Source organism: Neodiprion lecontei, chromosome 4, assembly GCF_021901455.1.
Source record: "Neodiprion lecontei isolate iyNeoLeco1 chromosome 4, iyNeoLeco1.1, whole genome shotgun sequence".
NCBI lineage: Eukaryota > Metazoa > Arthropoda > Insecta > Hymenoptera > Diprionidae > Neodiprion > Neodiprion lecontei.
In genome coordinates this window covers 37,880,700-37,896,792 of record NC_060263.1, presented here as the reverse complement: position 1 = coordinate 37,896,792, position 16,093 = coordinate 37,880,700, and the positions used below count along the sequence as shown (strand labels likewise).

Genomic DNA, 16,093 nt, shown 5'->3' with positions numbered 1-16,093 from the left:
TATTTTAATCCACTATCCAAAAACGAGTATAATATTTAACCGTAGCTGCGCTCATGCGTTCAAACCTTAGTACATACATAATACATTACGTACATCCAAACACGTAATGTACGTATAACGAGATATCTCTTTTATAAAATTTTCACCGGCTGGTCTCGGAACTCGGAGTTCTCCTATTTAAATAAAACAATCTGGGATATGTAATTTTTTTTATTCTTTTGTTTCATTTTTTTTTTTTTTTTTTCACTCGTTAACACTCATCCGAATTTAATGCGATACCCACGGGAAAATTTCGTAGCAGAAGATCGGATTAGAGAACTTTATTCAGAGGAAAATAAAAGAAATATAAATGAAGGAGCAAAAAAAAAAAAAAACGTGTGAATTTGACAGACGATTATCAAAGTTTATAAAAAAGATTTGCCAAGTTTTCGAGGAAAATGTTTCTATCAGGAAATTGGGAGTCGTAACGTTGGCGTTCTTTCCGTTATTTCCTAGAAAAAAAAAAAAAAAAAAAATTATCTCATGTCGTACACAATCAGATGTACAGATGATCGAATCCGTGCTTTTCTCGTTATTCAAAGCTGCTGCAAGCTCTGGTCTTCTCGCTTTAATTTCCTCCGCAACGTCGCCCGAGGCTTTTCCCGCACTTTTCACGGCGTCGTTTAAACGATCAAAATCTTCAATCTTGCGGGGTGGCACGGTTATTCCGAGCAACGTTTTGAACGAGGGAGACAACTCGTCACGTAGTATTCACGACAATGGAGAACCGCTAACGAGACTTTCGTTCGCAAATTTTCCAATTTCCTCTCATTTTTATCCCCTTTTCACGGTGGCGGAAATGCGCGTAGAGACAAAACGACCGTTAATTGCTAGATTTTTTTTCACCCCTTTGTCCCTACATAGACGGTTTGTATTTTATTCTGCAACAAGAGCAGCTTCGTTCGTCGCGAAAACTTTTTTTTAATTATTGTGTGACCTGCAAAACATGCCGTGGACATTTCATTTTCAATCAAAAGACATCCTGCAATTATTCGGTGTCGGTCAATTTTATTTTCAATTTTTCACAATTTTTTTAACGACTGATTCACTGTGCAAAAAAATAAAATAAACAATAAATCAAAAAAAAAAAAAAATTGACTGATAACATTTGCACGATCAGATGCAGTTTTCATAAATTTTTTAATTTATTTTTGATTTTGTTTCAAACCCTTCGAATTATTAAGTATTATATGTAACATGTAATATGTATCTGCAGAAAATTTTGCAAGAGAAATTTTTCTCTTTCTTCATCGTGTTCTAAATTACGTCAAATTCACTGACTTTGCATACTTGACTAAAATTAATCAGAGTGACGTTCGTTCCACGAGGAAAAATAATTTGAGCACCCTGCAGTATAAAATGTAGGAATTTGAATATTTTTTATTTTTTTTTAATCCTTCTTTTTTACTACCATGCCAGAATTCTCGGGCTTTGTTTCGCTGTCGTTTACAAACGAAATATTTTACGCTCGTTAATGACTTTACGAAATTTTCACATAGTACCGCCCAGTGAGTTATTACGTTATAGAGTATAAAGCATGTCTCGTAGAAACACGAGAGAAAATAAACTCGGAAAATTTTCCTACATCTTCATGAAATTTACCATAACATCTTCAGACATTAAATTCACTCGATAAATGGATATGGAAATGGATATTCAACTTTTCTAAATTCACCCCGCAAGGGTATTATTTTCAATTTGTTTACAATCTAGTCGTAATAATTCGCATTTTTAGTTTCAAAAACTTTCCTTGAACAAAGCTTGCTTCGTTTTTACCGCCCCTCCATTTCTATGATCCGTGTTTCTCACATTATTCGCTTACACCGTTCTTAATTTATACTTTCAATTTTTTTTTCTCTCACCCTGCATCCGTAATTTTTCCTACGAATTATTCATATTATTTGAAGGGGCAGAACTAAAGAAAATAAAAAAAAAAATTGAATCCTTCTCTGGATCAATATTATCCTTATATTTTCTCATTACCGTAGAGAATCTCCCAAAGCTACGCAGGTTGTTTCCAAGTAAACGTCACAGTTTGTTGGGTTGCCTACCACTAAGAGGAACAAATATCGGTAATACAGACCTACCAACTTATCGGTAGGTAACACGTTCAAAGCCCCCGCAAGTGAGCTGAAACCGGCCGTATTGCGAAGTTGTGTGGATTTGGCCAAGTAGTTGTTCCTTTGTTTATAACCTACGCTGAAGCGTTCAGTCATCGCATTTCAGAGCCACGTTAAATTGATTATATACCTCAACTTGACCAACGAAGATCGAGTCACATAGAAGCGTACGGCTTATGGGCTGCTTGAAGCAAAACTTTCCGCGATTCGTAAATCCGTAAGATGGCTCTACCGTCGGTCGACAATAGAGAGTTAACACGATCACCCCAACTCGCCGGTCGGAGCCAACACACCGACACTGTACGCATTAGTATAGAGCGCTGTACGTGAGCCACACAAGCAAAGGCGCCACTAGCGACACCTAGCTGTTGGGGTGATAGCTCGTCCGAGTACCCCAACTTTTCTTGCTTCAAATAGCCTGCGGGCCGTACGCTTCTATGTGACTCGATCTTCGTTGACTTGACTCAAGTGATAACGACTCGGTAAGTCTGTTTTACCGATATTTATTTCCCTTAGTAGTAGGCATCTGCGGCGTTTACGTAAAAACACCCTGTATAATAATAATAAATACACCGCGTTGTCCGATGGTTATAACAAAAATCGCCTCCAGCGGCTGGAGTTAATTGCGATATTATAAACGGTAAATTCAGAACGCTGTAAATATTTCAACCCTTTCTCAGACGTTGAAGGGTAAAAATGTATTTATAAAATTTTATTTCTTTTCATTTTCGTTTTCAATTTTGCCCGCATTGCCTTTCATCTACGATAAGCTTCGGGCAAAATTTATGTTATACATAAACTTTGCACCGCTCACTGATGTGTACAAAAACGACAGCCGGTACATTATGTACCAGGCATGTGTTCGGGATGTAATTTTCTTTCCATTCGAGAACTTCCGCCGGTTATATTATTGTTGCAAAAACTTCGATGTAGCATCGCGAACCGCGCAGAAAATGTGCGAGATGAAGTCTTGAGTATTTCACCGAATTCTCTCCGGAAATATTCAGATGTCGCAAGTTAAATACATAATGGAAATTTCAAATTTTACTCAAATGCTATATAAAGTAGAGGGAATCACACAAAAAAACCGTTTCTTCGACGAAAACTTTTGCAGACTTCAAATCCGTATCTCATACTTACAAAAAATATCGACGTGCTAAACGTTTTTTTTTTTTTTTTTTGCAACAAAGGTGAATTACCAACAAGTGGATGCGGTATAATATTTGTTATTATATTGTTAAACATTTGGAGTACTTTTCATACAAATTTTCACACGGTTAGATGCAAAACTGGCAATTTTCCTCATTCAATCAATTCCATACACGCATTCGGGCAAAATTTGCAACAATCCTTCTAAGGTTCGCTGAAATTTTCTTAGTCAGAGTGAAAATCGTGTAAATTTTCATAAACTCGAGTACAATTTGCACACGTTCAAGTAAATTTTGTAAGAGTCCGCTTATGGACTGCAAGCTAAACGAACTCTACATGAAAATTTTGTATATTGTACTTTTTCGCGTCATTTTTTGTTTCTCCTGATATCCTTTGTCTCGGGTCGAAAAGCGAGGAAAAGACTCCGACGCATACCTATAACGCACAACATCCGTTGTTAACTCAGCTTCGGTTGAAGTTTGATGGAACAAAGAGAGTTCCCTGCGCTTGGTGAGCATTAAAAGCCCTGCTGTCTTCTTGTCTGCGGTTCAAATTCCCCGAAAAACGCGAGGACGGAATGAAAGAAAAAAGAGAAAAAAAAAAAAAACACGCAGAGGGAGAAAAAAAAACCGAGTTGCGGCAAGATAGAAACAAAGGCGTTACTGAGGCAATATGGCGGCGCTCAGGTTCAACAGCTGATTGCTTTCAGCTGATGGCGTGAAATATGAGGCAAGAAAGAATCCGTGCAACTTGTCAGCCTCTTGTTTCGTCGTAATAGTTTGATGTGGCGTGAAATATGCGACGAAATAACGACTTTTTAACCTCTCGTTTCTCTGTTCTCAAAAACAAAAATTAAGTTATTCTAATCGGCCCAAAAATGAAAAATTGAGTTTTCACTATATCTCGACGTTTCACCTCACCTTCGACTATTTTTGGACGGACGTCTGTGTGTATTTATGTACGACCGTATGTTTGTTATAAATTTCTTTTGTCGGACAATATCTCGAGTTTGAGTTACCGGATTTCAATGATTTTTGTCTAAATCTACGCGGTTCTTCCAAACTTAGAACCGATTAAATTTTGGCTTTGGTCAGTTCAGTACTTTTTGAGCTTTTTAAATAACAAAATTCCAAAAAATAAAATAAAACTCACGATTGAGTACGGATGAATGGATTCGAATGAAAATTTGTGCCATAGGATTCTTTGGCTCGCTGATCACGAATCTGAAGTCAGATTTGCAAAAGTTATATATGGCCAGTCTCGAGCCGTTTGTTTATGTTAAATGCGATTCGGTTGATGCGGCGACGCATTTCTTGCCACCAGATGTCGTCTTTCAATAAATACTTTGCACCCCAATGTCTTAATCTATATTAATTCGGATATGGTTTAGATCGTGTTCTCACATGGCTTAACTGTAAACCCTGTAAACAGTTTCACGCTAACAAATTAAGAATGAAAAAATTCTATCTCTTGAAGTCGAAACGTTCACTGTTAGACGAGTATATGGGATTTAGTAGAGTAGTTTGACCTCGTTGAGAAGCATCACGATGTACACGAGTGCTTACCGACATACATGTGTATCTACAGTGTAGTAATTAGACGGAGAAATCGATGCCGAGTTACGCGGCTACATCATTCCACAATATACGGCTTCTCAAGAGTGCATATATCGTGCATATTACAGCGCGGAAGAGTTCGAATGCATATATATATTCCACGTCTCTTGCACGAAAGAAGAGGAAGGAGAAAAAAAAGCAAAAAAAAAAAAACATAAAAAAAACCCGATTGGCGAATGAAAAAGGAAATGGAAAAAAGTGTGAAAAGTCAAGGATTTATTTTTCAACGCCCGTAATATCGCCCTGAAAGCTCTTTGTTAAGGGTGGAAAGTAAAGGCTTTGCTGGGAATAGAAAAAATGTAAACGGGATTTTAGAAGCGATCCCGAAGGGATTCTTCTTCTCTCTCCTGATCGTCGTCCCTGCCTCCGTGGTATTTCTGCCTTTAGGGGACGAACGGGATTTGTTAGAGCGGACTTTTGGTCCTTACTCGGCGAACCATCAAACGAAATTTCAAACGCACTTACGCGCAGCTCGGCGCTACGCGTGTTAAAGCCGCTTCGTACGAAACGAAGTTTGAGCTGCACGTTTCGTGAGCTTTGCTCGTTCCCTTTGGGAGGGAAAAATTGCATGTCGTCTCGATTCGCGGGAGGCGTGTGCAAACGTGTGCTTGATGGAATCTGCAGCCTGGCCGCGATGGAAGAATAAGAGCCCTCTGGCCAAAAACGCGATCCTGTCTAACGATTTTACCTTGGACACTGATTTGGATATTTTTCTCTGTTAACGCGGATTTTACGTTCAGAAAGTAGTAATTTTCATCAATTAAAATTCACTGCGAAGAAAAACGTATTACAATTGAACGCCTCGCAAATTATTATTGCAATTATTAGTTAAATGTATAGAGAGGTTTATTCCTCATTAATGTAGAAAATTAATTAAACTTCAACATCCTGCAGCAAGATAATTGAATGCAGGATATTTTTTTTTTTATACCTGTATAAACATATAGTTTACTCTCCGTCGACACAAGCAGACGACTTTTAATTTTATGCACACAAACTAAATATCTCTGGCCTCGTTTCCCTCAGGATGAATATTAATTTATTCTTCTTTTCCTTCTCCTTTATTTCTTACTCTTCTTACTTTTAATTTTTTCTTTTTTTTTTTTTTTATTCTCTCTTCTGGTTCATTATTATTCTTTTTCTTTCCTTACGACATCACTCAAGACCGTCTTGCATCTCGAGGATCAAGAAATTAATTACTGAACCCTGTCAACGGTGATGCGCGTATTCTTGGCAAAAAAAAAAAAAAAACTGCTAGAAAAAATCTAGGGGTGAAAAAATAACGAAGAAATTTAATAAAAGTAGCAAATAAAAAAAAAAAAAAAAAAAATAAATGAAAAAGAATGGAGAAACAGAAAGTTAAAACCTTTTTTTCATGCAACTATTTATACGGAAATGGATATTCGTAACGAATTTATCAGAAATTTACAATCAAGTCCAAGATAATAAACGGAAAAACTAAGACGAAAAACTTTCAAGAATCAACAGCTAAAGAATTATTTTGCAGATGTACTGTATTTCTTTCTTTTCTTTTTTCTCTCAATCGTCAGAAGAATTTCGGAAAGTAAGAGAAAAACAGAAGGGAGAACAAAATTTTTTAACAAAAAGATCAAGATCATAAATCTCTCCTCGCCTGGACGCGAATCTCAACTTACGATCCAAACGGCTACATTAAGTCGAGACTTACGCGTTTAATCTCTACCGCAGTGAAGGTGTTATTTCAGAGTATATGGGACGCAGGCAAGATAAGAAGAAAAAAAAAAAAAAAATGGTGAGAAAAAGGAAATTAAAGGAATTAAAAATCGCGAGAAAAAACATTAAAGTAACAAATAAGCGCGAATTTTGCTCGCGATTGTTTCACTAGACTAGAGAAATATAGAAGAATTAATCCTGCATGAGAAAAAAGAGAAAGAAATTCCTTGTTTTTCGAGTTCGTATGAATCGTTCGGAAAACGAGATAGGAAAATTTTCTAGCTTATTACCTTGACAAAAGAAAAAAAAAGTCGTTTGCTTTAGATAAATATAATCACAGATATCCACAGATTTCTATCCGTTCTTGCTGATGATCGTATATTATATGTTTAATAGAACGTTGAGGATGCGAGATAAAATTCGCGCACAATTCGCAATATCGCACGCGGATATAACACCTACGCTCCTGACTCACACAATCTAATTAGAAGCGATAACATCTGCACCTTCCATGGTCAATTAACCTATACCTATAACTTGAACCTATAATATCGCGTTTTCAAAACTTCGCTTGTGATTCATCAAGAGTAAAAATATCAGGCGATCCAGCGAACGTGCCAGTTGTGTATAACTTTTGACAAATTAACGGGCAAACTACCGTAGAAATTAACGGTCACGTTTCGCATTCGCGATTACCATTGATTGCGATACGTAAATTAAGCTCAACTCTTCTCAATATTGAGTACCTGCAAAATTTGCAAGTAAAAGAAAAAAATCGCATTGCACGAAAACGTTTTTCGAACCTCGATTTCTACATTTCTTTACGCGCACTGATATTGTTAGGCTGAAAAGAAGAAGAAGAAGAAAAAAAAAAAACAATTTTCAATTTTTCAAACGAAGATTGAAACTTCCTACGCGTAAAAAAAGTTTCGTTACATCAATATTTCTCTCGGTATTACGAAAAAGTTTTCAAGACCCGCGAAGAATTCGAATCAGACCAACGATACCGAGAGAATCTTTCCGTTTCTTGTTTTTCACGCAATAATTAATCAAGTTTTATACGAAAGGTAAAAATTTCGCAATTCAATTCAAACGAGCCTGTTTACATTGTAGATTTTTGAAACTTTTCAGGGGCAGAAATTATAAATACGAGCGGTAACAAAGTTTGAAAAAAGTAAGCCCACTTATAAATTATATGGCTACAAGTTATTTTCTCCTCAGATACTTGGCCGTGTATGCATAATAAATGATTATATACATATATATTCATACAAAATATACATGTAAATGTAAACATTTAAATTGCCGAGGGACAGAGGGGAGATGATGGACGTGGGGGAACCTGATGGCGGATGTGCAGGAGCTGCGAGGGACGCTCAAAATTGTAATTGGTTTTGTCACTTGACACGTTTTACACCAAGGGACGATCAGTAAATTGTTGAAAATCCTTTTGCCGGTCGTCGAAGTGAGCCCAACTCGTTTTTGCCGTCAGCTTGTTCACACTGTGTGGGTATGATATGCGGAATAACCGTAATGCGATCATCGTTATCGACGGTTTTTTTTTTTTTTTTTTTTTTTATTTCACAGCACCGCAATTTTGGAAAATATTTTTCACGCTTGATTCCGGCCTTGCAAGTACTTTTCTGATCTGCCAAATTCAAACGTAGTTATTGACGCAGTATACAAGGATAAAAATTTAAAACTAAAAAAAGTTCCGAGCTTCGTCGTCTGCACCCTTTAATTTTCACCCGCTTTTATATTGAACACACCTGAATGCAGGCAAAGCGAAAGTGAACAGCGTATGTCTGTCGATTCGGATGAAAATTTCATGCTTCAAATCGACTAACAAAGGCATCCGCTTTGTCGAGTTCCAACAAACTTTATAACGTGTTTCACGAGAAGTTAACAGAGAAAACGTAGAATGTCATCTAACGATGGTACATCAAAAGTTGCAGTATTTGTCTGGAATTAATTTTCATTCCAACTACAGGATTTGACGGATCGATTTTAGTATCCATGGAACGCAATTAGATCAACGTTTGTGATTAAATAAAAGTTTGCCGTGTTCGAAAACTGAAGCTCTGATCAAGTTATAAAACATCATATTAAAAAAGTTGCTACGATCCAGAAAATAAATTCAAAAACACTTAATTCCAATCCGGTATGAACACCTTGTTATCATCTAATAATGAGTAAGAAAATCACACGGTTCTGCTATTTTTTCATTAGAAAAATCATACAGTTTTCGCAATTGTAACGAAAAATAGTTCATTGAATTTACAAATGAATTCTGATCTATTGCGAATTGCTTGAGCCACATTTTTTCTAGAGCTCGTAAGCTGAATAAATAAGAAAGTAGGATGTGTTCAATTGTTGAAATTTATTGACAGATATAGATGAATATACATTATTACTATCCAAAATCTAGCTCATTGCTTGTGTTACGGGGTGATTCTAATAACTTCCCCCCATTCTTTTTTTTCATTCCAGAAAAAGTAGCTGGAAGTTAAAAAAAATCGCGTTTGTCGTGGTGAGTATAGAAGGCTGGTTCTGGATATAGATTCCCATATTGACATTTACCGACACATAGCCAAGACACAAACCCTTTTACACAATATTTGATGGTAAGAGTTATCCGCTCTGTGATTGATTTTATCGTACATCCTATCGTTTAGTTGTCCTACATTATCGATCAGAGTGTAGATAACTCCCATCCTCGAAGATTCCATAAGAAGGTTCGTGTCTTGGCTAACGGTCGGTAAATGTCAATACAGAAATCTGTTCCCAGAAACGGCCTTGATACCCGTTGTTGCGTATCTGAATAAAGTGAGTCAACACACTCACCTGAGAGACGAAGGCCGGATAATCGTGTCGATACATCAGAAGCACGCTTATAAAATGAGCGAGGGAGAAAAGTATGCCGGCGATGCAGGCGTGCCTCAGTCTTATCGGCAAAAGTGCGTAGGCCATGTAAATGAAGAAGCAGGCCGCCCAGGCGATGGCCAGTGGACCTCCCAGGCTGTAGGTGTCCTCCACGGCCTCCGAGTCGAGCGATCCCTTGGGGTAGGCGAGGTGCAAGCCCAAGGACACCTGGAGGGCGAGAAGGGTCGCCAGAACGGCGGCGCTGATGCCGGCAAGCCAGACCTCGTTCATTCCCGGCCTCGAAATGGCAGCGACGAGTCCTGCGTAAGGGATGAGAAACGGACGAAGTTAATTGTATCATTCGAAGAACTGCAGAACGGAGATCCGGATGTCGCCTCATTGGATTTCAACGGATTCTGCATCCGTTTCCACTTCCGACGGATATTTCCAGCCGCCTCGTTTACAAGGATACAGAATGGAATACAGGATGAGTACAACAACGAGAATGCAAAAAGAGCTGCGGGATTCTTTACGGGGTTTTATTGCAGAGTGGAGTTTGGGAAGGCTGGTTGATGAAAAAACGATACTTTCTGTCAATTCTCTCGAGAGAACGATGGGATAGGATTTTATGCATCGAGTATTTGTCAAGTTATGTAAAATAAAGAACAAGCAGCGGTGTTGTAAACAAAAGCTTCGGTAATGTGACGTTTCGTTTCAAATAGTCTTCTGAAGAAACTCAGCTATCGTTAAGTGAAATCGAACGAATCTACCAGTTTTTAAGAAATTCAAAATGAGACATCGGTGTTCAAGCTTTTCTTTTCAATCACGGTATCTCCTATTTTTGGGTGTTTTGAAAAGATCTAAATATCTCAACGTACGGCTATTATCGTAATAAAATAAATAAAAAGTACCACTTGGTGATCGTGATTTACGTTACTTGTTTCCACGCTGTTCGCTGATCCGAAACGAGTATTAATCATACAAAGTACCCATCATAATATCCAGATGAATTCAAGCACAGAATCTCGAATGATTTCGTGATCACAAACTCGTGAGGGTTATTTTACCATGTAACGAAACGTCATAAATCAAAGGAGCTTCACTCACCTGCGTAGACGGCGATGCACGCTATAAGCGTCAGAGCCAAAGTGAGATGTTGGGGTTTTTGTAGGAGGTCTACGAACGGATCGGACGAGTCGAAGGTCAGACTGAGGCCCAGGAGGATACCCAAGGCGACAGCGAGGCCCGAAAGAAGGCCCAAAACGTGGGTCATGTTGCTTTGGTTCATCCGGAGGAAGTAGCGCTGGTACAACATCTCGACCTGGAAGAAAGGGTCGTGAAATTTTAAGGATAACGTCACCAATGAGGGTCGAAAATGATGGCACAAAGAAATAACGAAGTCGGTCATGTTTCGAAATTTTGTAAAAATTTACTCTTCGATTGACTCGAAATCGCAAAATAAGTGAAAAATAGACGAGTTGGAATGAAAATTGATCTGACGATGACAAGTTTGAGCAAGATCGAATTTTATTTTTGTTTTTATCTTCGATTTTTAAACGCCTAAATGTTATTGTTAGTCCAAATTCAATTCGTCGGAAGTGAAAAATTTAGTTCGCGATTGAATTCTTTACAAATCGTCTGAAGGACCTGAAATTGCGTTAACCCGTTTCTTGATAAATTCGGTGTGTACACAAGTTTATCGATTTTACATAATACACGTAGCTATACTTAATTTTTTCAATTAATTTCGAAGCTCGAGAAGAGAAATCGCAAAAATTCATTTTGGCTGGTAATTTGTAGGAACTTGATTTGCAAACAAAATCGATCCGATCGACTACGTAGTTTGTAAGTTTCAAGCCGGATGACAAATCAGTTGCAACAAATTGCAACAAAAAAAAAAAAAAAAGAAGTGACACCTTGACGTGATTGCTATGAAAATTCGTAAAAAACGTAAACCAGCTCTCTTAGTTTTCAGATTAAAATAAATACGAGATTGTCGTAATGATATTTTATCCAGTAGCTCTGCAATAAGAATATCAATTTCATTTAGCATAAAATTAGGTTAAATTCGGTGCAGCAATTTTTAAGAGCTTCCGAGGATTTTCTCAACCTCCGTTCAAACATTACAGAAGCAAAAAAAAAAAAACGATCTACCCCAATTTTTGTATATCTCCTTTAATCTCCTCGCAATCACTGCACAATTTGCAAGACGTTACAAGCGAATTGCAAACTGATCGTGACAGTAATTTTACTAGCTGGAATTTGACGATGGGGGTAAAAACATTTCCGATCTTGGTTAAGCGATACTCGGAGCCCTGTTTCAACCTGCTGTGTATGTAGGTACTAAATACATGTATCGAATACTGTACGTTCATTTTCCCAAACCCATCGGCGAGATGAGAGGCGAACGTCTAGACTCTAGACGCCTGGCGCCCGGTCGTATCCACGATGCGAAACCCGACTTTCGCACTTCGCTAAATCTAATACTACTCAATGTCAGCTTGTTTTTTAGGCCCCGCTTGACGACAGCGTAAAATAGAGTGAATTACGAAAGATCTCGACTGATGCCGAAGGGACGGCAAATATTCATCCTCTCTGAGAGAGATTTCCGTACTTGTACAGAATTACTATCATTTTCGCACTCGATTATATTCGAGCCAAAGAACGTGTAATAAATCGGCGTTGAGATTTTTGTTTTTTTTTTCTTTCAACACTAACAATACCGAGCAGCCGTCCTTTCAGCGACATTCATATTGCTAAAAAAAAATTGTTGAATTTACGCTGATATAAGCTAGACAAATAATTTCCAGTATGAATAATTATTTACACGTATAATACAAGGTGTCTACTATACGGGAATATAATACGATCTTCATGCAAATTGATCCTTGAGTCAATCCGAGCGGGATAAACCGAATGAATAGACGAACGCGTTTGCGCATATTATTCGGTGGATGGGACGGGTAGAAACGGGATTTCGGTGTTTCCATCCAGGGCTTAAGCTGATGAAAAGAAAAAAAAAAAAAAAACGAGCCCTCGCCTTTTATCGGATTCTGTCCGACTCCGCCCCCACCCGCGAATATCAAAGAAAGTAAAATTATCCGCCCCCCGCCCCCCCCCCCCGCCCCCTCGCATAATCGCTAGATATATCTATATTGTTGCAGACTTTCCGGCAGACGACGCCAGACGTCGAGACGCCTTCCGCGGCTCAAAAATTCCCGGGAATGATTTCGGAACCTATTTTACGTACCCTTATTTTTCCGAGTCGGATTCATCTTCCGCGTTTTACGGAGAATTCTCCTTTTTTTATTTACTTTCCGTTTCAGTCACACCGACTCCTGATTATTTCTCTTCTGTTAATCTTTCTATTTTAGTTTATACAAATCGTCGTGTGTGTACATATATATATATATAACGGGAAAATATGTACGTATATATATATATGTATATATAAAAGGCTGCAAGCGGCGATCCGAATCAGCCTTGGGCAAATAATTGATTGGGAGGCAGCGGCCGCGTTTTATCCGGCTTCTCAAATAAGCGATTCAATTATTTTCGCGTTTACGTTGCTCGTCGATGGAGGAAAGCAAAGGGGGGTACGAAATTAGACGACCAAGTTTTCCGCATCCTTCGGCAGAGATTCGCGGACCTCTCAATAGGAAACCCTGTAAATTGAATCGCTGCAATGCCAAGGTTCCTCGCTTTTCTAGACATTGAGTGAGAATTCCGCCGTTTCTCTTTGCACAGTTTCGTTTTTATTACAGCGAAAAGTTTGTATATTTATCACTCCTCCGAATTCTCGCGCTCTGATAAATTATCGCGAATCAGAGCGTGACTCGCCTTCTTTTATTTTACAGACATAGACTACGGAGCATATTTCTCATTGCGAAAAACTATCTTAAGAGTAAGAATAAGAAAAAATTTATACTTTTCGGACAAGATTTCGGTGTGAATAATCTAATTGGCGTAAGATAGCTTTGTGGTGACTGGTCAGCGAAAAATTTACAATTTTTACATTTTTTCTTTTTGTGTATTCCGCTGATACAATTTCTTTGAAACATTTTCGCGGTAGAAAAACTGGAAAATTCGCAAAATTGTGCTCAGGGGGCTAAGAAAGCTTCAACGGCTGAAAATTTGATCAAAATTCAATTCGTCTTTATAAACTACCGAACAAACACATTCAAATTTTCATATTTCTAAGTCGTTTGTCACATTTTTTATGGATGAAAAACAGTGTTGACCGTAAAAAAATAATAATAATAAAGCAAGATATTGAGCGTTGAAGGCAAATGTGCGTTCGGGTGTGGTACATATTCATAAATATGTATACACGTGTTTTTTTCTAAACAACGTTTGTCATTAGTTTTGCTGCGATAACTCAAAAACGCTTTGACACGTCGCCTTGATTTTTTTTCTGCAACGAAGATATCAACTTTCACTACAAACTGAACCAGCGTCTGTGTAAAAAAATTCATTCATTATTGTTGCCATTTTTTTTAATTCTTGTTTTATTTAAAAAAAAAATTCGTCCAGTCTCTGGAGGAACATCCCACGAAGAGAATGGCGCTTGAAAATTGTCCAAAACTGTAACCATTCACTCGGGATCGTGGCAATAATGGAGCAGTACCTGAGACACGTACTCTGCTTTATCCGTCCACATCTCTCTTAATAATTTATATTTTTGAAACTCAGACGGCTGAATTTTATAACCGAAACTCCAATAAAAACGTTGTAAAAAAGAAAATTTATGCACGTTGTTTCAGTTCTTCGCAAATGTCAATTGAATTTTATCCCATTTTTGTCCTATTTTCGCTGTCTACTCCCCTTAACAACGATGCTTCATAAAACTTATCGAAACTCCGTAAAGAAAATGTTAATCCTGAGAACTTTTAATGATTACCGTTCGTACGGACTTTCAAAATTCCGCACCGATGATCGATCAAAGCAGAGAAACGTTTGGAGTGATTTAGAATAATTATCAACTTTTCAAAGTTTCATTATTACTTCCTTGCGACGAAATAGTTATTATAATTAAGTACAACAAATTTCGAACCGCAATCGCGACGCCGCTCTCCGCAGCGAAGTTATAAAAGTTATGCTATTTGTCTTGGTAGAATTCCTCTAAAACCACGAGACAAAAGTTCGCCAAGAGGGATAAAATGATAATCGAGGGTACGACGACTGCGGAACAGTGAAGAGGAGAAAGTGATGAGTGAATTTTTGCTCGCGTTAGCGAAAACTGGAGGAAACTGGAGGAGACTTGAGTAAATCGTCTCTCTTATCCGGTGACGATAAACGCCGGGTTTCATGGTAGTTGGACAACCAAATCCGCGCTGTTTAGAGAGGGATTAATTTTCTTCACGGCTGGTACGAAACATTGACGTTACTTGAAACGCGGAATTTTGCTAGGAGGTTACGAAATCAGACTTGGATTAACTCCGAAAGAAGATTCGGACATTTTTTTTTATTTATTTATTTTTTTTTGACATGGCTTGTATTGCATTATATGCCTCTGGAAATCCCGATAAGGAGATCGAATCTCGCCGCTGATTGTGAGTCGTACGGTTTAGATAATATTGTTGTTATCCTCGGTCCTTCGACCGCTTTTATACTCGTGGCGTGACTCCGAGTCACTCGGCAAACTGTACAATTAAACAACCTCGACCATCACGTGCATCAGAAAACTTTCCAGCAAGCGTGTATGCAGATTATATTCAACCCCGTCTGCATTCGAAATTCTGCACTTTATTCAAAGATTATATTTATTGGGCGATGCATCGAAGCTTACGGCACTAAAAAGGATTCTCGAAACCCTTGAGGATAATTTATCGTAGATTTCCAACACGGTCGGAACGAAGTTCAGTAAAACAAACAGGCGGGAAATGAATATTGAACAAATGCAGCTTCGGTTAATTCTAAAACGGTAACATTATTTTGTTTTTTTTTTTTTGGTTTTTTGCCTATCCCGGTAATGGGGTGATAACGAGTCACGTAGGCCAAGGAGGTTTTTTTCACTCGAATAATGAAATTGAATTACGGTCGGTATATCGAGTCAAAAAAGTTGGCGCAGGGTGTTTTTTTCATCCCCCGGTTATCGGTCTAGGGTTCATAGAGTGGGATTAAATAAAAAACCACGTTACCTTGATGTACAGAGAAGGCTGCAATTTGCGAACAGCGAGGTGAAAAAATTGAATTCATAATTTGCCCGGCTTTTTGCGCGAATTGATGAAACCTCGCTGAAGGTGAAAAAAAAAAAAAATAAAAAAAAATAAAAGAAGAACACGATGATCGAGAAGCTTAGAATAGTTGAAGCAAATTTGATCGAATAGAGGGATGACTGTGGCGTGACTTTTGGTGAAATTCTGTGCTCTCATCCGGAAACATGCGTCGGCTACATTTGGTCCGAATATTGGTTCTGGGCTAATCTGTTCACGGACGGATTGGCTGTTATACAGGCCGAAGCCAATTTCGATTCATGTATGAAATCGGTTAAACCAACGGAAGACGATGAGAGAGTGCTGCGGACGTTCGCGTGTATGCATAAGCCGAATAAGCTCCCGTTTAGCCAATTTCCGAAGGGAAACGAGACCGGTTTTATAACCGCGATAGCTTGGC

General features: G+C 38.2%; 1 protein-coding gene across 1 annotated transcript in view; it reads right to left on the bottom strand.

Moving 5' to 3' along the window:
- Positions 1 to 16,093, bottom strand: part of LOC107225651 (adenylate cyclase type 6) — a 99,590-nt gene that overhangs the window by 54,635 nt on the left and 28,862 nt on the right. Inside the window, exons 5-6 of the mRNA XM_015666189.2 lie at positions 10,586 to 10,799; positions 9,461 to 9,798 (exon numbers count right to left, since the gene is read on the bottom strand). Coding sequence (XP_015521675.2) covers positions 9,461 to 9,798; positions 10,586 to 10,799 — 552 coding nt within the window. The remainder of the gene's footprint in view (positions 1 to 9,460; positions 9,799 to 10,585; positions 10,800 to 16,093) is intronic.